The following is a 25167-nucleotide window of genomic DNA, read 5'->3' as shown; positions in this document are numbered from 1 at the left end:
TCGAGTATGGCTTTAGCAGAGATTCCCTCTATCCGTAGCGACACGCTAGAGCAGGGTCCCACTAATCCTTCTGGAATAGGGTCTTTTGCTTTCAGGGGTTCCTTATTACATTGCTGGGAATGTGTTCCCTTAGAGACACCAGGCCATTTCCTCACTGGGTCTCCTCTAAGTTTCCCGACACCTCTCCCCTCTTGGTCTCCCTTCCTGGTCTCCCTTCCTTCCTTTACCCGGGGACTCGCCCTCTTAGGGGCCTCCGGCCGCTCACATTCCCGCCAGAAGTATCCCTCTTTCCCTCAGTTACAGCAGATGCTACCAGCCGCTCCTCTTCTTGCTGACCTCCCACCACTTGCAGCATCCTGCGCTGTCCATCTTCTGGGGGGCGAAGCCCTCCCTACCGACCCCTCAGCCCTCAGCTTGTACACCACCTCCATTATCAGTTGCTGGGTGGAGCCGGCTCCTCTCCTGTCCCTACCAGGGGCTACAACTGAGGATCTCACCCTGTTGACAGAGTCCTCCCGCAGCCTCAACGCGCGCTCATCCCCCCTCACATCTCTGATCAGTTGAACGAACGTCAGAGGAGGGCGCGTTTTATAAGACTGCCGGAGACTCCAAGCAATCTTGTCCTCAAACTGGGCACCCCAAAATACCTGATCCATCCTTAACTCATCCACCTGTTCAGCCTGAATGATCTCTGTCACTTTTCCTCATCTGAGCACTGCCACTCACTCAACAACTGTGACGTTTGCTCAACCCGTGTCTCATAATCCTCCTCACCCTCTGGAGTGGGAGTCATCCCCGAGAAAACTCTTTATCTTCTGGCCTTCTCGCTAAGGAGGTAAGTGCAGAGGCCAACTCAGAACTCTTGCCTTTCACTGTGGTACAGGAACTGACCAACTTTTCCAAATTTGACCACTCTTTCCCTTCATCCTCCAGCACCGGAAGAATCCTTTCCCCAAGATCTCCTTCCCCCCTCTGCAGGTAATTCTGCTCGCTGAGCTTTGGCCCCTCCCTCCCCGACACTCTGCAGGCGCCATGGTCCCGCCTTGCCGGGGACGCCAATCTCCTCTGGCAACTCCGCCCCTGTTATGTCCTCACTTGTCTGCACTAACACCATATCTGTACCTGCCTCAAAATCAAAGGTCTGCGATACAATCTCCACTTTGCCAAAAGTTTTAACCGCACTCAAACCTCGAAGTAACAATTCATCCAGTACGCTAGTCTCCACCCCTTCAACACTCACGCATTGCTCTCTGCCACCTTCGCAGCTGCACACCAGGTCAGTTGTGGAGAGCGCCCTCTTCTTTGTGGTGGCGTGTTGGGGAGGAAGCATTAAGAAGAGGGACGCCTCACGTCTTAATAAGCTGGTAAGGAAGGCGGGCTCTGTCGTGGGCAAAGTACTGGAGAGTTTAACATCGGTAGCTGAGCGAAGGGCGCTGAGTAGGCTACGGTCAATTATGGATAACTCTGAACATCCTCTACATAGCACCATCCAGAGACAGAGAAGCAGTTTCAGTGACAGGTTACTATCGATGCAATGCTCCTCAGACAGGATGAAGAGGTCAATACTCCCCAATGCCATTAGGCTTTACAATTCTACCGCCAGGACTTAAGAACTTTTTAAAAGCTATTATTAATGCTTTTTGAGACGGTGATTTAGATGCATATCATATTTTTTTTTTACTGAGTTAAGTATTGTATGTAATTAGTTTTGCTACAACAAGTGTATGGGACATTGGAAAAAAAGTTGAATTTCCCCATGGGGATGAATAAAGTATCTATCTATCTATCTATCTATCTATCTATCTATCTATCTATCCCGACTGTATTTTATTTAAGCAGAGTGGTTACCAGTATCCATAAAATTCACTCCGGGACGAGCACCCCACAAATGTAACGCCCAGGGCTATCGACTTGTGTATGTCTAGGGGAAAATCCGTCCACCCGCCAAACTGTGTCTCCCGTTCACGTGGATGCTGTGAAATGCACACTGGTACAAACTCGCACACACAATATCAGACCGCACACCATGTACATTTACAAAGTACACTTTATAAATCTTACTAGAACTAGGTAATTAATAGCGATACAATATAAAAAGAAAAGATGCCAAAACTTATCAGAGTTCTATCTATTCGTGCGCAACTGTTGCAGCTTGGTTATCGAAGTCTTCGGTCCACTATTTGATCTTCTCCGACCTCCTCGACCAGCCGCCTGGGACCAACCTCGGTGGTTGACCAGAGCACGTCCAGCACGTCCTTCCTCTCCGGTTCTCCTCCCGAAAACCCGCCACTCAGTCAATATCAATAATTATAACCCAAACATTCCAACTAAACAGAGAACCCACAAAGAAGCCATTTCATTATAACTCTACAGAGAAGCCATTTTATATATGCAATTGACAGTTAACATACAGTTAATCTGAGAACCCTACACTATATTGCTGGGAATGTGCTCCCCCTAGACACCAGGCCGTCCCCTCACTGGGTTCCAATGACTCTCTCTGCTTAAGTACCCGGGGACTCGCTCTCCGAGAGGTTTCCCATCGCTCACAGTCCTGCCTGAAGTGTCCGTCTTCACCACAGTTATAACAGACAAATCTGGCTGCTCTCCCTCTCGCGGGACCCTGGCTGCCAGCAGCCCTCCGCCTAGTCCACCCCCTATCAGCTCCATTACATGGGGGGCCACACCCACTGATAACAACTGGGACATCTCAGTTCTCAACTCTGACACGATCTCCTCTACCCCTCCCCGGAGCAGGCTATCCGTAGTCACCTCACTGCAGGGGACCACTACCAAGGTCTGTACCCTGCTGACAGAGGCCTCCCACACCTCCGACACATTCTCCTCTTCTTGTACTTCTCTGATCAGCTCAACAAACGAGGGAGGGGGACATGTCTTATGAGACAGTCGGATACCCCAAGCGATCAGGTCCTGGGACTGGGCACCTTTCACTGTTTGATCCATTCTTAACTGATCCACCTCAGCCGTCTGAGTGGCCCCTCTAGGCCACAAGCAATTTAGCTGCCTCTCTAGCTGAAAAATGTAGGCAGAAAGCTTCTCCCCCTTCTTCTGACGCATATTCTGAAACCCCATCATGAGCTCCACTGGGCTTCCCAAACACCAAACACCTTCTCTAGTGCTTGCTTGTAGGCTGCAGAAGTGGCAAGGGGGTTCTGTGCCTTTATGGCTCTCACTACGTCAGTAGTCCTGCCTCTCAAGCTCTCAACCAGTCGCTGTCGTTTTATGTCATCAGAGCTCTGCCACTCAGCCAACAACTGAGAGATCTGCTTCGCCCAAGCCCCATACTCCTCTTCCCCTTTAGGGGTGGGCTTCGTTCCTGAGAACAGGCTGGGACTTTGGACTGGGCATTTTTCCGCCAGAGAGGCGAGGGCTGATACTAACTCCAAATTCTTACTCTTCACTAGGGGATTCATTAGACTTTACAAATCAGACCCCTCCGCAGAAACAAGAGAACCTGTCTTCAAAGTCTCTGCCTCCAGCTATGGGAGACTTGGTTTGCAATTCGGCCCGCTTCGCCTTCTCCTGGAAAGTAGGACAGCTCATGGTCCCCTCTCTCGGGGCCCCAGTAGTATCAGGCAGTTCCACTAGTTCAGCGCTAGTCTGAACTAAAACAGCCTTTGCCTGCCATTTTATAAAACCTCTACCCACAATCTTAGCTTTAACAGTATTTAAAAGTAGAATTAACAATTCATCAGGAGTACGAACATCTACCCCACTCAACATGCACGCATTCATTACCAGTAACCCCGCTCAACCCTGACAGCATCCATACCCCCTTATCGTAATCACTTTATCGGACAATAGTTTAGCACAGACTTACACACACAACCCACCGGGTCAATGCTCAGGGAAATCACACAGCATGCAATGAAATCGATCCCAGACGAGCCCCCACAATTAAAACATTCGGGTTCTGTCAGCTGTGGAAGTGTAGGGAAGACGATCTCTGGCCTCGGCACACGTGTGAGATAGAGGTGTAAGCTCACCCAACACCCCCTGTTTGGGTGGATGCTGCGTGGTTTGTCACCCTGTTCCAAACCTGTACCATGAAATAACAGAGTACACCATACACAATTACATTATTTAGCTTTTTAATTCTTAATTTGACTAATGGGTTAGTAAAGAAAAAGCAAAAAAAAGGGCCCATTTTAATGAAACAGTCTAATGTGCACAGGTTGGAGCTCACGGTTTCTCCTTTGCTGATCCTCCTTCCATCTCCCTGGTCTTCGTCGGGTCATGGCACTGCTCTGGGTCGAGTCCTACGACCTCTCCACTCTGGCGTCTTCGCCCTTCATCTCCTGCCGAACAAAGACCCAGCTCACTCTGACGTCAGGCACACGGCACAAAAACACACTTCCTTCATTGGACGGCACCCGTTATCTCTAACCATAACCCAAACACTGCTTCTACAGAAAGACCATTACCTCAGCAGTGAAACCTTTCCCAGGGTGTCACAGGTGAATAATTTGAGGCCCAGGATTTGATTACTTTTAAGTGGATGATGGTATTGAATGTTGAACTGTAAGCAATGAGAGCATCATGATGTCTACATCTTCACTGTCCGTATAGCTGAGGGGAGAGTCAATGAAATGGTATCTTTTGCAAATTGGAGTGGATCCAATTTATTTTTCAGGCAGGAGTTGACATGTTTCAACACCAACCTCTGAAAGCACTTTATCACAGCAGATGCACAATAGTCATTGAGGCAGGTTAGCATGTTTTCTTGGGTGCCAGTATAATTAAAACCTGCTTGAAGCAGGTGGGTATCTCAGTGTGCTGAGGCGAGAGGTTAAAGATCTTAGTGAAAACCCCACTATGTTGAAAGACCCGAAACACCCTGTGACCTCGGATTACATTATTGATGATGTGTCTGAGTGCATCAAAACACATATCATTCTGTCATCAGCTGGATTGCTGGAACCACAAGGCAGCAATCCCAACCGTCTCTGTGCATGATCAAAATCAGGTTTATTGGCTGTTGTTTTGCAGCAGCAGTACAGTGCAATAGATAAACAAAAAAATCACTCCAAAGAACTGCGGAGGGAGTTGTCGGGGTCTCTCTTCCACCCATTAGAGATACTTATCAGGAGTGATGAGTATCCCTCCCATCTGACCAAAAATCACTTTGAACCCCTCCCCCGCCCCCCATCGGGGGGAGGTACCCTAGGAGGACAAGGACTTGTTAGGATGGAAAACACCTTCTAGCCCCCCAGATCGTAAACAACTGAACTCCCTGCCACCACCTAGGTCTCTTCACGTACGGTATGAAGAGTCAGTAGTGTTTTGCTGTTTACCTTTTAAAACTTGTGCCGTAAATGCACCTTATTATTTGTGGTAATGTTATGTGTGTGAGTTCCATGTTGTATGTTATGTACCTTGTTCTGGAGGAATATTGTCTCATTTGCTGGTATACATGTGTACGGTTGAATGACAGTGAACCTGAACTTTAACTTCATGTTAATCTCTTTCTCCACACTCCCACCACCAAGCCTGCTGCTCATTTATTCTCTCTTTCTACTGCAGACACAGCCAACAAGGTGCTCCTGTCGCTGTTCACAGTGGAAATGATTCTGAAGATGTACAGCCTTGGCCTGCAGGCCTATTTCGTCTCCCTCTTCAACAGGTTTGACTGCTTTGTGGTGTGCGGAGGGATCCTAGAGACAATCCTGGTGGAGGTGCAGGTGATGTCTCCGCTGGGAATCTCTGTTCTCCGCTGCATCAGGCTCCTGAGGATCTTCAAGATCACCAGGTTTGTACAACCACATGACCTTAAGACATACAATTAGGCCATTCAGCCCATCATGGCTGATTTATTTTCCCTCTCAGCCCCATTCTCCTGCTTTCTCCCTGTAATCTTCAATGCCCTTTCTAATCAAGGACCTATCAACCTCTGCTTTAAATACACTCAATGACTTGATTTCCACAGCTGTCTGTGGAAATGAATTCCACAGATTCTCCACCCTCTGGCTGAAGAAATTCCACCTTATCTCTGTTCTAAAGGGGCATCCTTGTAATCTGACCCTGCCCTCTGGTCCTAGACTCCTCTGCTCTCCATGTCCATTCCATCTAGGCCTTTCAGTATTCGGCCAGCAGAACAATGTAGCTTCTGTAGAGACCCTACAGCGATCTGGGACCATTTTGTTTCTCTTGATATCTGAGTCCTCCTTGGTTCTCACAATTAATATCTATGAACCTGTCCATTGGTTGGGATTGAGAAGGATATTGCGTCCTAGCTGTATGTGATACACAAGCCAGGGCAGTACGATATGGAGAGCAAACTTTTGCCCACACAGCAGGCTCCCCCTCTCCACACAGCTGATGAACCCAAAGGAAGAGCAGAGAGAGATATAGTCTGGTACCAGTGGCGTCACAGGAGTTGCCATTTAGTGTTGAATTTAGCATAGGACCATCTTAGGGACTCCAGCTCCAGGTTTTTTCTCAGTATTTAGTCTCAAAGCCTTTTCCATGAGTGATATAGCTGTAAGGCAGAGAGTGTTTGAGATTACAGTTTTCCTTCTAGATTTTTAAGATATCAAGTGAAGGTCAGGAGCTGGAATTGGTATTGGGAGCATTTAATTATCCCCACTACCCCCCAGCTATGACAACCTTAAGGAACCAATTAATAATAATTAATTTGCAAACACAACTAATTTACCTAATTATAAATGTAAGCGGTTTAAGCACAAATGCTGGAAAACTTGAGCACTAACCAGTATGCTGGAGGAATCCAGGTCAGGCAGCATTTATGGAAATTAATAAACAGTCGATGTTAGGGGCCGACGCCCTTCATCAGGGTGAATTTTGTGTGGGTTGAAGGAAAGCTTCTGGGGCGCATGATATACTACTTCAACCCAGAGACCATTCAACACAGGAGCAAAATTAGTCTGCTTGGCCCATCAAGTCTGCTCATGGCCGATTTAGAACATCGAACCTTCAGCCCATGACATGCTGACCTCTTAACCTAACCCTTCCTTCCTACATAGCCCTCCATTTTTATTTCATTCATGTGCCTCTCTATTGTATCCTTTTCTAATATATCGGCCTCTGCCACCACCCCTGACCTCTGACACCCTCCCTGTACTTTCCTCCATTCACCTTAAATTTATGTCCCTTGTATTGGCCACTTGCACTCTGGGAAAAAGTCTCTGTCTATTCCTCTAATCATCTTGTACACCTATCAAGTCATTGCTCATCCTCCTCCACTCCAAAGGGAGTTTGCTCAACCTATCCTCAGAAGACATGCACCCTAATCCAGGCAGCATCCTGGTAAATCCCCTCTGCACCCTCTCTAAAGATTCAGAGGGATTTATTATACCTCTCAACCCCACTCTTCTGCCTTCTTCCCGTAACCTTTGATGCTCTGACTAATCAAGAACCTGTCAACCTCCACTTTAAATATCCCCTCTGGTGTGTCAACTGTACAGAGTCTCCAGGTGAGTGTAGGTAAGGTGCGGTAAAGAGGACAGACAAGGACAGGTGGAAAAAGGGTGGTGCAGGCAAGTGGTGCATTTTAGAATGTAGAACATAGATAGTACAGCACAGTACAGGCCCTTCAGCCCACAATGTTGTGCCAACCCTTAAACCCTGCCTCCCATATAATCCCCCACCTTAAATTCCTCCATATACCTGTCTAGTAGTCTTTTAAATTTCACTAGTGTATCTGCCTCCACCACTGACTCAGGCAGTGCATTCCACTCACCAACCACTCTGAGTAAAAACCCTTCCTCTAATATCCCCCTTTAACTTCCCACCCTTCACCTTAAAGCCATGTCCTCTTGTACTGAGCAGTGGTGCCCTGGGGAAGAGGTGCTGGCTGTCCACTCTATCTATGCCTCTTAATATCTTGTATACCTCTATCAAGTCTCCTCTCATCCTCCTTCTCTCCAAAAAGTAAAGCCCTAGCTCCCTTAATCTCTGATCATAATCCATACTCTCGAAACCAGGCAGCATCCTGGTAAATCTCCTCTGTACCTTTCCAAAGCTTCCACATCCTTCCTATAGTGAGGCGACCAGAACTGGACACAGTTCTCCAAGTGTGGCCTAACCAGAGTTTTATAGAGCTGCATCATTACCCCAAGGCTCTGTTTGAACTATTGGTGGAACAAGTTCAAAGCTCTTAATGGCCCAGGTCCAGAATAATTTTTGTTCTATAACCCTGCTCGAACTCTCAGGTCTTCTTCCGCTGGTCTTTTAAATTTTAATAATATTCCTAAAATATAATTGGCAGATCAGCTGTTTTTGAACTACACTCCTAAACTGTGGAACTCAATAACTAAAGCTATAAGGGATACAGACTCAGCACTTTGAACTACATCATCTGTATGAAGAGAGCTCTATAAATAAAATTATTATTAATTCACACTTTTAAATGCCAACTCAAAACCTATTTATTTAATCTTGCTTTTAACTAACATTTTTTCTTTTACTTTCATAGTTGTGCTTTTACCCCATTGCGAAGCACTATGAACTACATTATTTATAAAAAAAATGCTCTATAAATTAAGTTGTTATTGTTAAAGTCAAGACAGATAAGCAATAACTTTGGAAGATATACAGGATCAGAGAGGCACTCACAGCAGGCCAGGCAGCATCTGTACAAAAGAGTGAACAGTCAATGTTTCGGGCCAAAACCCTTCATCAGTTCTTGTCCAAGATCAGAAAACAGAGAGTTTTACAGACAAGTGTAAAGAAATCTCTGGTGTTTGCACATAAAAGCCTTATAGAAGCATATACAATTATGAAAAGAATAAGAACAATAGAGGTAGGAAAGTTGTTTCTACTGGTGGGTGAGACCAGACCCAGGATTCAGGTTCAGAGGAATAGGTTTAGGACAAGGATGAGGAGAAGCTGCTTCTCTCAGAGAGCAGTGAATCTGTGGAATTCTCTACCCAGGGAAGCAGTAGAAGTTACGTCATCAAATATATTTAAGACACAGTTAGATTTTTGAAATTAAGAGTTTTGTGGAAAAGGCAGGTAAGTGAGCTGAGTCCATGGCCAGATCAGCCATGTTCTTACTGAATGGCGCAGCAGGCTCAATAGGCCAGTTGGCCTACTCCTGCTCCTGTTTGTTATGTTCGTGTGATAACTGTCTGGCTGACAACCCCACTCTGCAATAATCATCATCCCAAACTCCAGCTTACAATGATGAGAGCATAGGATCAGAGGAGGAAAGAGGAATGCCATGGGCTGTTTAGGCAACTCTTATTGTTCTACCAGATCATTCACTTGGTGTACATTTTTTGAGTTTCTGGATAAAACTGTTAAATTTTACTTAAGACCATAGACATAGGAGCAAAATCAGACCATTCAACCCATTGAGTCTGCTCCGCCATTTCATCATTTTATCAACCCCATTCTCCTGCCTTCTCACTGAAACCGCTGACTCCCTGACTAATCAAGAACCTATCAACCTCCGTTTTAAATATACTCAATATTTGGCAACACCCATCTTTGGCAATGAATTCCACAGATTCACTACCCTCTGGATTAAGAAATCCCTCCTAATCTCTGTTCTAAAGGGCCATCCCTCTATTCCAGGGGTCCCCAACCTTTGTTATACCATGGACTTACTTCTCTCTGTTTGCCCATATTCCAGTGGCATGCCTACTGTGAAGTTCTCTGTTGCTTGCTACACCATTTCAACTCTCATTAACCATATCACTTCATCTATTCGGCTGGTGGCGCAGTGACATCAGTGTTGGACTCCGGAGCGAAGGCTCCCAAGTTCGAATCCAGTTGGGCTGCTCCTGGGCACGCTTTCCATCCATGCGGGGTTGAGTGTCGAGCTCGCAACTCAAAACAAAAGCACTAACAACTGCGCTGCGAGAAGGACGTGGGGGACCACTCAGAGAATCTTACCTCCAAGACAACCACTTGGAAAAAAAGTGGTCTCCGAGGCTCTGGCAGAGTATAGCACACACACAAAAAAAATTCTGCCTAATGCTCCAAATTTCACCTTGAGCTGCACCCTGTACCCCATTATTTAGTTTAAAATTGTGTCCTCGAAATAGGGAGGTGGTAGTTCAGCGTGCACGTGCACACACACACCCACTCACAACGCTGGGTAGATGTTGATACACTTCATTATACTGCAAGCAATGCAAAATGTTTCAATAGGTGCATTTAATATAAGAGAAATGTATACAATATACATCCTGAAATTCTTTTTCTTTACAAACATCCATGAATTAGAGGAGTGCCCCAAAGAATGAATGACAGTTAAATGTTAGAGCCCCAAAGTCCCTCTCAGCTCCCTCTATTACTCAATAAATCAGCCTCCTTGTAATAAGGATCTACCTCTTACTAATAATGATAAGGAAGACACAAAGGGAATCTATATTTACCGACAATTAACCTTTACTGCCTCAACTAAAAAGCATGGGGGTTCACAAACTAACTACCTGCGTACACACACTAGAATCCCTGACCCTCCATGAACAGTCAATGAAGAGTAAAGGTATTACCTGAGAAAGGAGTCTACGCTGGCCAGGGGTTCCTCGTGGTCCCGATCTCCACGTCTGTGGGGTCCGCCTTATCCTCGATGGTTGGTCTCTGGTTGCTGGAGAGTTATTACCCATGCGTATTTGGAGCTCCCAACACTGATAGTGTTCCTCACCAATGGAATGGATGGATCTCCATCCCATTGGCTCAAGGTCACCTGACCTACCTGGGTAAACTTCTTACTGGCTCTGGTCCAGGGCCACAAACAACATTGTTCTATGGTTTCTGCTCCCCAGCCTTATGTCTTTGTAGCTTTCAACGCTGACTGGTTCAAACGAGCCAAACTAGGTGACCTAGACACCGTCTAATGAGATTACAGACTGCTTCTCCAGCAAGCCTGCCACTTTACCCAACAAATAGCTACTTGTCTGAGAATAGTCTCAGGTTTAGCAGGTCATTAGCTGAAACTCGTATCCACATTCAGTTGCTCTGTTTAGATTATCCCCGAGCAAGAATCAGTTCTGAATTCACAAAGGACTGCAAGGACAGTCTCATAAAATGGCTTTCTCCAGCTGCTTGGACCTCATGGCAAGAACAGAGACAATTGGTTGTGTACTTGGACTGTAGTTGATTCATTCAAATTCACTGATTTGTAGACTGTAGTTCTTTCTGCCCAAGAGTTATATAATAATATTATAGGATGAGATACTCAAGCAATTCACTATACTCTGGAACTTGAAATAATAATCTTTGCAGGCATGAAAAATTGAAGATGATTAATGTCTCAATTTAGGAGTCTATATATAGTAGCAGGATGATCCCAATATCATCTGCAGATACTAACATCGGCACCTCAGTAGCTAGCGGTTAACATGACGCTATTACAGCTGGGACGTCGGAGTTTGGAGCTCAAACCTGGTGCTGTCTGTAAGAAGTCTCTAAACATCCTCCCTGTAGAATACATGGGTTTCCTCCGGGTGCTCTGGTTTCCTCCTACAGTCCAAAGATGTACTGTTTTGTAGGTTCATTGATCGTTGCAAATTGTCCTGTGATTAGGCCAGGGTTAAATTGGAGGGTTGCTAGGCGATGTGGTTCCAAGAGCCAGAAGGGTGTGCTCCACACTGTATCTAAATAAATAAAAAAAACCATTACTGCTGAACCCGGAAGAAGTTCCAGCAAGAAGGGAAATTGTTTTGGATGCAGATCCACGCCGTCCTGACTTGGTTAGGAGTATCTTAGAATGTAGAACATAGCACAGTGCAGGCTCTTTGGCTCATGACGCTGTGCTGACCTTCTAATCTAACCCTTCCCTCCCACCAAACCCTCCACTGATCTATCATCCATGTGCCTCTCTAAGAGTCTCTTAAATGTCCCTGATGTATCTGCTGCTACCACCTCCCAGGCAGCACATTCCATGCACCCACCAATCTGTGTAAGAAAAAAAACTACCTCTGATACTCCCCCTGTACTTTCCCCTAATCACCTTAAAATTATGCCCATTTCTGCCCTGGGGGGAAAAAGTCTCTGGATGTCCACTCAATCTGTGCCTTTTATAACCTTATACACCTCTATCAAATCACCTCTCATCTTCCTTTGCTTGCTGCTGTCTAATGCAGACAGCAGCCTGGTAAATCTCTCTTCATTCTCTCTAAAGCTTTCACCTCCTTTCTATAATGAGGTGACCACAACTGAACATAATACTCGGTGTGGTCTAACCAGGGTTTTATAGAACTGTAACATTACCTTGCAATCTTGAACTCAATCCCCTGACTAATAAAGGCCAACACAGCATACACCTGAACCAACCCATCAACTTGAGTGGCTATTTTGAGGGATCTCTGGATGTGAACCTCAAGATCCCTCTGCAGCTACACACTACGAGGAATCCCGCCAATGAACCTGTACTCTGCCCTCAAGCTTGACCATCCAGTGTGTATCATTTCAATTCCATCTGCCACTTCTCAGCCCAGCTCAGCACCCTATCAATCTCCCGTTGTAACCTATGACACGCTTCTGTGTTATCCACAACACCAGCTCTAAAGTGAATCACTTCACACTTTTCTAAGCTGAACTCCATCTGCCACTTCTCAGCCCTGCTCAGCACCCTATCAATGTCCCATTGTAACCTACATCAAGCTTCTACACTAACAGCAACTCCACCAACCTTGCTCATTTATAAATATCACAAATATCCTGGAACTGAACTGTGCAGAAAACCACTGGTCACTGACCTCCAGGCAGAGTGTCCGTACGCCAATCCATATACTCGTTAGTTGCACACTGCTTTGTGTTTGAAGTGAGAGTGTTTCACTGACACTTTGTCAATTGTGTTTTCTCCTCTTTTTTTTTCCACCAACTTTTTCGATTGCCCAGATACTGGACTTCACTGAGCAACCTTGTGGCATCACTTCTGAACTCTGTGCGATCCATCGCATCCCTTCTACTCCTCCTTTTCCTTTTCATTATCATCTTTTCCCTGCTCGGAATGCAGCTGTTTGGTGGGAAGTTCAACTTTCCTGACATGCGCGTACGGAGGAGTACTTTCGACACTTTCCCTCAAGCCCTTCTGAGCGTCTTTCAGGTAGGTTAAGTGTTAAACAAATCCCCATAACATTGGCTCTTTAGAATTAGTATCAGCTTTATTATCACTGATATATTCAAAGGTTCAAAGGTCTAATTTAATGTCAGAGAAATGTATACAATATACATCATGAAATGCTTTTCATTCGCGACTATCCATGAAAACAAAGAAGAGCCCCAAAGAATGAACAACAGTTAAATGTTAGAACCCCAAAGACCCCCCCCCCCAGCTCCCCTCCCTCCCGCTTGTAAGCGGCAGCAAGCAATAACCCCCCCCCCACCCCACTGGCAAAAAAAAGCATTGGCACTGCCACCGAGCACTCACCGTGAGCAAAGCAACAGCAAAGACACAGACTTGCAGTTACCTCAAACACTTTGCGTTTCACCTGGTGTATGACATACCACAGGCTTTCTTTCTCCGCTGTAAGGGAGAAAGGAGTGTTTCCATTTTCCCACCGAGCAGGGAGACATAACTCGCTGGTTTATGACAGTGGTCCCCAACCAAGGAAATGATATGATTTGGCAATATGAAACGATATGAGTCAGCTACACCTTTCCTCATTCCCTGTCATGCTCACTGTTGAACTTGAACGCACGCGAGGTCATCTGTCTCCTAAACACAGTGATACCCTAGCACCAGGGATCACAGGTTGGCCTCAGGTAACCAGCCACCTTGCGTGGCCAGCGAGAAGTACCTTTGGTACTGGCTTGGAGTGTGGACAGATGGGCACCACCTCTAAACCTGTTTACCACACCGAATGTTCATGGCGAACCCAGTGCTAAAATACTCGCAAACGACCTAATTCAGGCTCAGGGTTTCGTAAGTAGCAGAGCAGCTACCTTGCTGCGGTCTACTGAAAGTCATCCCTCGAGCCAAACTTTTGTCGGCCAATAGATCCTACCTACCTACAAAGGGGGTGGGTACGTGCCCTGTTGCACTCCTCACTCGGTTGGGCGCTCTCTCCAGACTGCGACCACAGCGGCCCCAGCACGGGGACCTCTGGCCCTTACCTTGTCCTCTCACTGGTGTATTGCAATGATTTTATATGTTCATACGAGGAAAATATGCACTGTGTGTTTAATATCCAAACATTCTTTGGAGCGTAGAAGGTTGAGGGGGGACTTGATAGAGGTATTTAAAATTATGAGGGGGTTAGATAGAGTTGACGTGGATAGGCGTTTTCCATTGAGAGTAGAGGATATTCAAACAAAAGGACATGAGTTGAGAGTTAAGGGGTAACATGAGGGGGAATTTCTTTACTCAGAGAGTGGTAGCTCTGTGGAATGAGCTTCCAGTAGAAGTGGTAGAGGCAGGTTCGATATTGTCATTTAAAAAAAAGTGGTAAGGTATATGGACAGGAAAGGAATGGAGGGTAATGGGCTGAGTGCGGGTCAGTGGGACGAGGTGAGAGTAAGCATTTGGCACGGACTAGAAGGGCCGAGATGTCCTGTGTCCGTGCTGTAATTGTTATATGGTTACTTAAAATGTTATGATGCTATTGACTTATAAGTGAGTTATAATTGACTTATCACTATAGAAACATAGAAAATAGGTGCAGGAGTAGGCCATTCAGCCCTTCGAGCCTGCACCGCCATTCAGTATGATCATGGCTGATCATCCAACTCAGAACCCTGTACCTGCTTTCTCTCCATACCCCTGATTCCTTTAGCCACAAGGGCCATATCTAACTTCCTCTTAAATATAGCCAATGAACCGGCCTCAACTGTTTCCTGTAGCAGAGAATTCCACAGATTCACCACTCTCTGTGTGAAGAAGTTTTTCCTCATCTCGGTCCTAAAAGTCTTCCCCTTTATCCTTAAACTATGACCCCTCGTTCTGGACTTCCCCAACATTGGAAACAATCTTCCTGCATCTAGCCTGTCCAATCCCTTTAGAATTTTATACGTTTCAATAAGATCCCCCCTCAACCTTCTAAATTCCAGTGAGTATAAGCCTGGTCGATCCAGTCTTTCTTCATATGAAAGTCCTACCATCCCAGGAATCAATCTGGTGAATCTTCTTTGTACTCCCTCCATGGCAAGAATGTCTTTCCTCAGATTAGGGGACCAAAACTGCACACAATACTCTAGGTCTCCCCAAGGCCTTGTATAACTGCAGTAGAACCTCCCTGCTCCTGTACTCAAATCCTTTTGCTATGAATGCCAACATACCATTTGCCTTTTTCACCGCCTGCTGTACCTGCATGCCCACCTTCAATGACTGGTGTACAATGACACCCAGGTCTCATTGCACCTCCCCTTTTCCTAATCGGCCACCGTTCAGATAATAATCTGTTTTCCTGTTCTTGCAACCAAAGTGGATAACCTCACATTTATCCACATTAAATTGCATCTGCCATGAATTTGCCCACTCACCTAACCTATCCAAGTCACCCTGCATCCCCTTAGCATCCTCCTCACAGCTAATACTGCTGCCCAGCTTCGTGTCATCCGCAAACTTGGAGATGCTGCATTTAATTCCCTCGTCTAAATCATTAATATATATTGTAAACAACTGGGGTCCCAGCACTGAGCCTTGCGGTACTCCACTCGTCACTGCCTGCCATTCTGAAAAGGTCCCATTTACTCCCACTCTTTGCTTCCTGTCTGCCAACCAATTCTCTATCCACATCAATACCATACCCCCAATACCGTGTGCTTTAAGTTTGCACACTAATCTCCTGTGTGGGACCTTGTCAAAAGCCTTTTGAAAATCTAAATATACCACATCCACTGGCTCTCCCCATCCACTCTACTAGTTACATCTTCAAAAAATTCTATAAGATTCGTCAGACACGATTTTCCTTTCACAAATCCATGCTGACTTTGTCCGATGATTTCACCTCTTTCCAAATGTGCTGTCATCACATCTTTGATAACCGACTCTAGCATGTCAGACTAACCAGTCTATAATTCCCTGGTTTTTCCTCTCCCTCCTTCTTTAAAAAATGGGGTTACATTAGCCACCCTCCAATCCTCAGGAATTAATCCAGAATCTAAGGAGTTTTGAAAAATTATCACTAATGCATCCACTATTTTTTGGGCTACTTCCTTAAGCACTCTGGGATGCAGACCATCTGGTCCTGTGGATTTATCAGCCTTGAATCCCTTCAATTTACCTAACACCACTTCCCTACTAACATGTATTTCCCTCAGTTCCTCCATCTCACTAGACCCTCGGTCCCTTACTATTTCTGGAAGATTATTTATGTCCTCCTTAGTGAAGACAGAACCAAAGTAGTTATTCAATTGGTCTGCCATGTCCTTGTGCCCTATGATCAATTCACCTGTTTCTGACTGTAAGGGACCTACCTTTGTCTTGACCAATCTTTTTCTTTTCACATATCTATAAAAGCTTTTACAGTCAGTTTTTATGTTCCCTGCCAGCTTTCTCTCATAATCTTTTTTCCCTTTCCTAATTAAGCCTTTTGTCCTCCTCTGCTGATCTCTGAATTTCTCCCAGTCCTCAGGTGTGCCGCTTTTTTTTTTGCTAATTTATATGTTTCTTCTTTGGACTTGATACTACCCCTAATTTCCCTTGTCAGCCACAGGTGCACTACCTACTCTGGTTTATTCTTTTGCCAAACTGGGATGAACAATTGTTGTAGTTCATCCATGCGATCTTTAAATGCTTGCCATTGCGTATCCACCGTCAACCCTTTAAGTATCATTTACCAGTCTATCTTAGCTAATTCACGTCTCATACCTTCAAAGTTACCCTTCTTTAAGTTCAGAACATTTATTTCTGAATTAACTATGTCACTCTCTATCTTAATGAAGAATTCCACCATATTATGGTCACTGTTACCCAAGGGGCCTCGCACGACAAGATTGCTAACTAACCCTTCCTCATTGCTCAATCCCCAATCTAGAATGGCCTGCTCTCTAGTTGGTTCCTCGACATGTTGGTTCAGAAAACCATCCCGCATACATTCCAAGAAATCCTCTTCCTCAGCACCCTTACCAATTTGGTTCACCCAATCTATATGTAGATTGAAGTCACCCATTATAACTACTGTTCCTTTATTGCACACATTTCTAATTTCCTGTTTAATGCCATCCCCAACCTCACTACTACTGTTAGATGGCCTGTACACAACTCCCACCAGTGTTTTCTGCCCCTTAGTGTTATGCAGCTCTACCCATATCGATTCCACATCCTCCAGGCTAATGTCCTTCCTTTCTATTGCGTTAATCTCCTCTCTAACCAGCAATGCTACCCCACCTCATTTTCTTTCCTGTCTATCCCTCCTGAATATTGAATATCCCTGGATGTTGAGCTCCCATCCTTGGTCACCCTGGAGCCATGTCTCTGTGATCCCAACTATATCATATTCATTAATAACTATCTGCACATTCAATTCATCCACCTTGTTACGAATGCTCCTCGCATTGACACACAAAGCCTTCAGGCTTGTTTTTACAACACTCTTAGCCCTTATACAATTATGTTGAAAAGTGGCCCTTTTTGCTTTTTGCCCTGGATTTGCCTGCCTGCCACTTTTACTTTTCACCTTACTACTTTTTGCTTCTACCCTCATTTTACACCCCTCTGTCTCTCTGCACTTGTTCCCATCCCCCTGCCACATTAGTTTAAAGCCTCCTGAACAGCAGTAGCAAATGCTCCCTCTAGGACATTGGTTCCAGTCCAGCCCAGGTGCAGACCGTCCTGTTTATACCGGTCCCACCTCCCCCAGAACTGGTTCCAATGCCCCAGAAATTTGAATCCCTCCCCCTTGCACCATTTTTCAAGCCACGTATTCATCTGAAATATCCTCCTATTTCTACTCTGACTAGCACGTGGCACTGGTAGTAATCCAGAGATTATTACCTTTGTGGTCCTACTTTTTAGTTTATCTCCTAACTCCCTAAATTCACCTTGTAGGACCTCATCCCGTTTTTTACCTATATCGTTGGTACCTATGTGCACCACGACCACTGGCTGTTCACCCTCCCATTCCAGAATGTCCTGCAGCCGCTCAGAGACATCCTTGACCCTTGCACCAGGGAGGCAACATACCATCCTGGAGTCTCGTTTGCGGCCGCAGAACTGCCTATCTATTCCCTTTACAATCGAATCCCCTATCACTATAGCTCTCCACTCCTTTTCCTTCCCTCCTGTGCCGCAGAGCCACCCATGGTGCCATGAACTCGGCTGCTGCTGCCTTCCCCTGATGAGACATCTCCCCCAACAATTTCCAAAACAGTATATCTGTCTAGGAGGGAGATGACCTCAGGGGACTCCTGCACTACCTGCCTACTGCTATGCTGTCTAGTGGCCACCCCTTCCCTTTCTGCCTGTGTAGCCTTTACCTGCGGTGTGGCCAACTCACTGAACGTGCTATTCACGAATTTCTCAGCATCGCGGATGCTCCAGTACGAATCCAATCACAGCTCCAGGTGCTCAATGCGGTTTGCCAGAAGCTGCAGTTGGACACACTTCCTGCACACATAGTCGTAAGGGACATTGGAAGTATCCCTGATTTCCCACATGCTGCAGGATGAACAAACCACGGGGCCGATCTCAGCTGCCATGACCTACCCAATACTTGCCTCAACTTTTGAAACTTTCTCCTTTTAAAGGAACTTACCCGGCCTTACCTCACTTGGAGTGAAGCTCGTCCTCAGCCTCTACTTGCCGAAGCCTCTCGAGACAAAGCCTTCCTACTCTGTCTCCCTCTACTCTGTCGCCCGCTCCGTCTACTGTTCTCTTTAAATACTCCCGCTGCCTCACGGTCCGACTTTCACGTGCTTGCGCAGTCGTGACCCCGTTAAACTGCCGAAGAAAAAAAATATATTCACTATATTCACGTGAGGAAAATATGCGCTGTGTTTAATATTAAAATTCGTTAGATAAACCCTTGTAGAAACAAAATTGAGTGTATTAGCCCCTTATAAGTGACTTATCACCTATAATCAGGTCTTGATTAACACACCCCCCTCCCCACCCGTCGGCTGCTCCGCAAGAATATTGTCAATATTAAACCAGTCCGTGGTGCAAAAAAGGTTGGTGACTCCTGGTTTATGATGTTAAAAGTCCGTTACAAAGCTTTTTTCGAGCTCTGTGCCTGAAGATCTCAAAGATCCCCGGTCTCCAGGCACACAGCCATAGATATTGATATCACACAGGTCTCCTGCTGTGACGCCAACCCTCGATCCACCCATCTCCAGAGCCCTGAGATCCTAGGCTTCCAAATCTGAGTCGGACCCTTAGGCTGAGCCCTTGGCTCATATATCAATATAACCATATAACAATTACAGCATGGAAACAGGCCATCTTGGCCCTTCTAGTCTGTGCCGAATGCTTACTCTCACCTAGTCCCACCTACCTGCACTCAGTGAACAACAGCTGGTTGTGAAACCCCAAGAGCAGGTCCCATTCCCACAAAGAAACATAGTCAACCTGTAACTCCAGGTCAGGGTCTTCAAAAGAATCCTGAAAGGGAAAAATAAAGATATTGAAGATGGAAATAGAGCTGTTTCTGAAGGTGCAAACAAAATCATGAAATTTGTTGTTTTGCAATACATAGAAGTTACAGTAACAAATATAAAAAAGTAGTGTGAAAAGAGAGCAGAATTCTGAGGTGGTGTTCATGGTCCATTAAGAAATCTGATAGTGGAGAAGAAGCTGTTCCTAAAACATTGTACATCTTCAGTTTCCTGTACCTCCTCCTTGATGGTAGTAACAAGAAAAGGACATGTCCTGGATGAAGGATATTTAATAACTGATGCTGCCTTTTGAGGCATTGCCTTTGGACGATGTCCTTGTTGCTGGGGAGGTTAGTACCCTTGATGAGGCTGGGCTGAGTTTACAACTTTGAGCTTTTTCCGATCCTGTGCAGTGGCTGCTGTATTTCAGACGGTGATGCATCCAGTCTGATTTGTCTCCATGGTGCATCTGTAAAAATTTGCTACTTTAATAGAGAAGTTTATGGGTTAATGTGTATAGTGAGTAGTTCTGGGTTCCATATCTAAGGAAGGATACGCTGGCATTGGAGAGGATCCATATATACCATATAACCATATAACAATTACAACATGGAAACAGGCCATCTTGGCCCTTCTAGTCCGTGCCGAACGCTTACTCTCACCTAGTCCCACCTACCTGCACTCAGCCCATAACCCTCCATTCCTTTCCTGTCCATATACCTGTCCAATTTTACTTTAAATGACAAAATCGAACCTGCCTCTACCACTTCCACTGGAATCTCGTTCCACACAGCTACCACTCTCTGAATAAACCAGAGGAGGTCTATGAGAATGATACCAGGAATGAAAGGGTTAATATAAGAGAAACATTTGGTGCAGGATCCTCTCAGAAAGACAGTGGACTGTCAGGTCAGCAAAAAGGATCATTGGCTACAGTCTACCATCACTGCAGGACTTCGTATGTCCAGGACAGAATCATTGCAGACTCTCCCCACCCTGCAAACTGCCTTTTCCAAAATCTCCCTTCTGGAAAGCACTATTGGACTACTGAAACAAAAACTTCACACCATCTTAAAAGTTTCTTCCACCAGTCAGTTCATCTAATCAACCATTCCAGTTAGTTTCCCCCACCCCACTCTATCTGTTGCCCGTCACTGCATGAATGTGTTAAACCGTATCTTGTGATGCTGTTTCCATGGTGAATACATGCACAGTACTCCGACCTCGAAATTCATATTTTATATAATTCTCTATAACTGTTGAATGTTGTTTGTTGCATGTCGCACCCTGACCAACACACCACAGCAAATTCCGAAATGTATATGGCAAATAAAGTTGATCCTTGGAGGCAGATACATTAGGGACATTGATAGACACGTGGGGATGTCAGAGGTGGGGTTTTTACAGAGTTGTGAATGTTTGGAACACACTGGTGGGGGTGGTGATAGAGGGTAGAGGCAGATACATTAGGGACATTTAGATAGACACGTGGGGGATGTCAGAGGTGGGGTTTTTACAGAGTGATGAATGTTTGGAACACACTGGTGGGGGTGGTGATAGAGGGTAGAGGCAGATACATTAGGGACATTTAGATAGACACATGGGAATGTCAGAGATGGGGTTTTACACAGAGTGATGAATGTTTGGAACACACTGCCAGGGGTGGTGGTAGAGGCAGATATATTAGAGACATTTGAATGCCTCATAGGTAAACGCATGGATGATAGAAAAATAGAGGGCTATGTATGAGGGAAGGGTCAGATTGACCTTAGAGTAGGCACAAGATCATGGGCTGAAGGGTTCTAAGGTTCTAAAGTTCCTTGTTTTTGGTTAATGTGAGTGCAGGAGAGTGGAGTGGAGATGAGACCAGCTGTGATGGCAGTGCTGGCATGTGGCTCTGTGCTCTGTCTCCTTTGTTGTCATGCTGTATGCTTGGCGATGCGCTGTGCTAGCACGGGGACAAACCATAATGTCTTGTTCTGTGCAGATCCTTACTGGCGAGGACTGGAATTCTGTCATGAATGACGGGATCATGGCTTACGGAGGCCCTTCCTTCCCTGGGGTCCTTGTCTGCATCTACTTCATCATTCTGTTTGTCTGTGGAAACTGTATCCTTCAATCTGGATGGAGAGCAGTGGGGAGGGGGTTATGAGCAATGGTGTGTCAGCTTGGTCATAAAACACAAGAAATTCTGCAGATACTGGAAATGCAGAGCAACACACAAAATGCTGGAGGAACATGTACCGGTTAGTAGGTTACTTAGTCATCGTACATTGTCTTGTGATCAGCCACCACAGATGCATAGTGGCTGGTGTGACACTTACAGCTTGGGGTGTTGTAAATGAAAATTATTTTAAAATTTGTTCCGTGTTCAGCTCAGGGTATTTGCATATATTCACAAACAAAAGGAGGTAACTGGAGAAAGAGAAAAAACAAATGTCTACAGTGTAGCAGTAGAGAAATCAAATTAACGCTCATCATCCTCTAACTGAGCTGATCTGCAGAATTCTGACAGACTTTCATACAGCCTCTCCTCTCTCCGAGTCTAACTCAGACTCAACATTCTCCGACTCTCTTGATGTACTTTTTCCTAACCTAGCACTAGCCACCAGCTGGGAAGTGGCATGTGACAAAGCTCTTTCCCCTTGCACCAAGAAGGTACCCCTTACACTGGTACTTTTCCATGAATCTGGGAAGGTGCCCCTTTGTACCCCTTACAGTGGTACTTTTCCATACATCTGGGAAGGTGCCCCTTTGTACCCCTTACACAGGTACTTTTCCATACATCTGGGAAGGTGCCCCTTTGTACCCCTTACACAGGTACTTTTCCATACATCTGGGAAGGTGCCCCTTTGTACCCCTTACACAGGTACTTTTCCATGCATCTGGGACCTGCTCCTGCACAGTGACTTTGTCTTCCTGTGAAAAATATGTTTTATGCCATCGTCCACTCTTATGGCTGTACCCTGAGCTTTCTCAAAAGCTTGCTGTGGACTGTTTTTCATGTACTTCCTCTGAACAACCCCACTCCAAGCTAACAGCAGTTCATCTTGCTGACTTCCATTTTATTTTAGCACATACCAAGAAGGAATCCGATTTAACCCTTTCCTTACACTCCACCCTCGATTCCTCATTGAGACATTGTACCACAATTATGGTAAATACAAATTAGCTAGGATTATTACAACATAATTAAGCAGTGGGATTATTAATACAAAATCTGTATAATAAGCTAAAATAAACTGCATTTTGAGCTCAACTACTGACTGACCACTATTCCCCATTCCCAAACTTTAATTTGAATAATGCAAACCGGAACGCAATTAATCATGGTTACATTTCATGAATGTGTTGGAGGCATCATTGCACTACTGGATGTCTGCTTTTTCTATCAGAGTTCTTTGTGTGTTCGTTTTCACAGCTCAGATGGCGACCTCTGCCCAGGGGAAGGTCCAAGCCATCTATAGATCAATTCCAGGGCTGTTATTGCCCCTGGGAGGGGAAAAAAAGTATCTGCTATTATCAGTCTTACAAAAATTAAAATCATTCTTATTTGGTCAATTTCTCCCTGTTCAAACACACCAGATGGTCTTTCCATCTTACTGATACCTAGTGAGTGTTACCGCCTCCATTTGCCACAATCTCCCCCTTGCACCCACACTTGCCCTCCCTTGGGGGAGCCCTTTCTTCAGTGCTGGTTTCCTCCTCCAGTCCTGGGGTACACTTGATCATCCTGGTCATCGGTGAAAGTGTTGTTTAGATTGTACACTCAGTGCGAGTTGGTCTCAGTAAATGGAACTGTTGGTTTAAAAGTCCATTTAGTCTTTCAATTAGCCCTGATGCTTGTGGTAATAGGGTACAGGCTATACCCAATGAATTCCTCAGTCTTTCACAGCTTGCCTCGAGAAGCAAAACCATTCTTTGATTGTATTTCTTGAGGGTCCCTTAACAACCAACTAACTTCTGCAATCCCTTCAGTGTGTGACCCTGGTCAGCTTTTGTGCAAGGAATTGCCATTAGCAGACCTGAATAGGTGTCAGCCATGGTAAACAAATATTTAGATTGTTGCTTCTGTGGTAGGGGTGCGACATAATCAATCTGCTATGCCTGGGCTATACCAGTCCCCCTTTTAATGTAGGCAGTCGACTTCTCTCCTCGGAGTACTGTTCTTTTGACCTGCTGACAAATATCACATGCAGAAATAGCTTCTTTCATCACATGTACTGGTAGTTGTATACCTCGTTGTTTAGTCCATTTCATCGTGCCATGAACCCCCAAATGACCAGATGTCCCATGTGCCCGTTGTCCCATTGCACCGGTTCCAGGGGTGTTGACCTGACAACTCAGATTAACTGGTCCATTTTATTATTAGAGGTGGTGGAGAGAGAGGTGATCAGTGATCTTCATTTGTTGGGCTGCTTCCTAGATCTTCCTGTTCCCACAAAGGTTTTTCCTGTGTCTGCCAGCTTTGTCGTGCCATCCTGTCATCCACACAGCTATTCCATTCGCAATACTCATGAGTCTGTGAATCCGTACAGCTGACTCGTTTCCTGCTACAAAGGTAGCGTGACGTCCAGCCAGCTGCCTGGTTGGAGTGTCCTTGCCCTGCCACAGTGACAAGGTGACGTCCAGCGAGCTGGCTGGCTGGAATGTCCTTTCATTGCTGTAGTGGTAAGGTGACGTCCAGCGAGCTGGCTGGCTGGAATGTCCTTCCATTGCTATAGTGGTAAGGTGACGTCCAGCGAGCTGGCTGGAATGTCCTTTCATTGCTGTAGTGGTAAGGTGACGTCCAGCGAGCTGGCTGGCTGGAATGTCGTTTCCCTGCCACAGTGGTAAGGTGATGTCCAGCGAGCTGGCTGGCTGGAGTGTCCTTCCATTGCTGTAGTGGTAAGGTGATGTCCAGCGAGCTGGCTGGAATGTCATTTCATTGCTGTAGTGGTAAGGTGATGTCCAGCGAGCTGGCTGGAATGTCATTTCATTGCTGTAGTGGTAAGGTGATGTCCAGCGAGCTGGCTGGAGTGTCCTTCCATTGCTGTAGTGGTAAGGTGATGTCCAGCGAGCTGGCTGGAATGTCATTTCATTGCTGTAGTGGTAAGGTGATGTCCAGCGAGCTGGCTGGCTGGAGTGTCCTTTCATTGCTGTAGTGGTAAGGTGACGTCCAGCGAGCTGGCTGGAATGTCATTTCATTGCTGTAGTGGTAAGGTGATGTCCAGCGAGCTGGCTGGAGTGTCCTTTCATTGCTGTAGTGGTAAGGTGATGTCCAGCAAGCTGGCGGGAGTGTCCTTTCATTGCTGTAGTGGTAAGGTGATGTCCAGCGAGCTGGCTGGAGTGTCCTTTCATTGCTGTAGTGGTAAGGTGATGTCCAGCGAGCTGGCTGGAATGTCCTTTCATTGCTGTAGTGGTAAGGTGATGTCCAGCGAGCTGGCTGGAATGTCCTTTCATTGCTGTAGTGGTAAGGTGACGTCCAGCAAGCTGGCTGGCTGGAGTGTCCTTTCATTGCTGTAGTGGTAAGGTGATGTCCAGCGAGCTGGCTGGCTGGAATGTCCTTTCATTGCTGTAGTGGTAAGGTGATGTCCAGCGAGCTGGCGGGAGTGTCCTTTCATTGCTGTAGTGGTAAGGTGATGTCCAGCGAGCTGGCTGGCTGGAGTGTCCTTTCATTGCTGTAGTGGTAAGGTGATGTCCAGCGAGCTGGCTGGC

At 45.8% G+C, this 25167-nt stretch overlaps 1 protein-coding gene across 5 annotated transcripts in view; it reads left to right on the top strand.

Moving 5' to 3' along the window:
• Positions 1-25167, top strand: part of LOC140717085 (voltage-dependent L-type calcium channel subunit alpha-1S-like) — a 665173-nt gene that overhangs the window by 139285 nt on the left and 500721 nt on the right. For all 5 annotated transcript variants that reach the window (XR_012096443.1, XM_073030268.1, XM_073030267.1 and 2 more), the window contains exons 11-13: positions 5545-5770; positions 12835-13042; positions 21458-21578. Coding sequence is in view for 4 of the 5 variants with exons in the window: in XM_073030268.1 (XP_072886369.1) it covers positions 5545-5770; positions 12835-13042; positions 21458-21578 (555 nt within the window). In the remaining variant the exon portion in view is untranslated. The remainder of the gene's footprint in view (positions 1-5544; positions 5771-12834; positions 13043-21457; positions 21579-25167) is intronic.

Source organism: Hemitrygon akajei, chromosome 27 (genome assembly GCF_048418815.1).
Source record: "Hemitrygon akajei chromosome 27, sHemAka1.3, whole genome shotgun sequence".
Classification (NCBI taxonomy): domain Eukaryota; kingdom Metazoa; phylum Chordata; class Chondrichthyes; order Myliobatiformes; family Dasyatidae; genus Hemitrygon; species Hemitrygon akajei.
The sequence above is the reverse complement of the archived record's forward strand: the minus strand, read 5'-3'. Positions and strand labels throughout refer to the sequence as shown.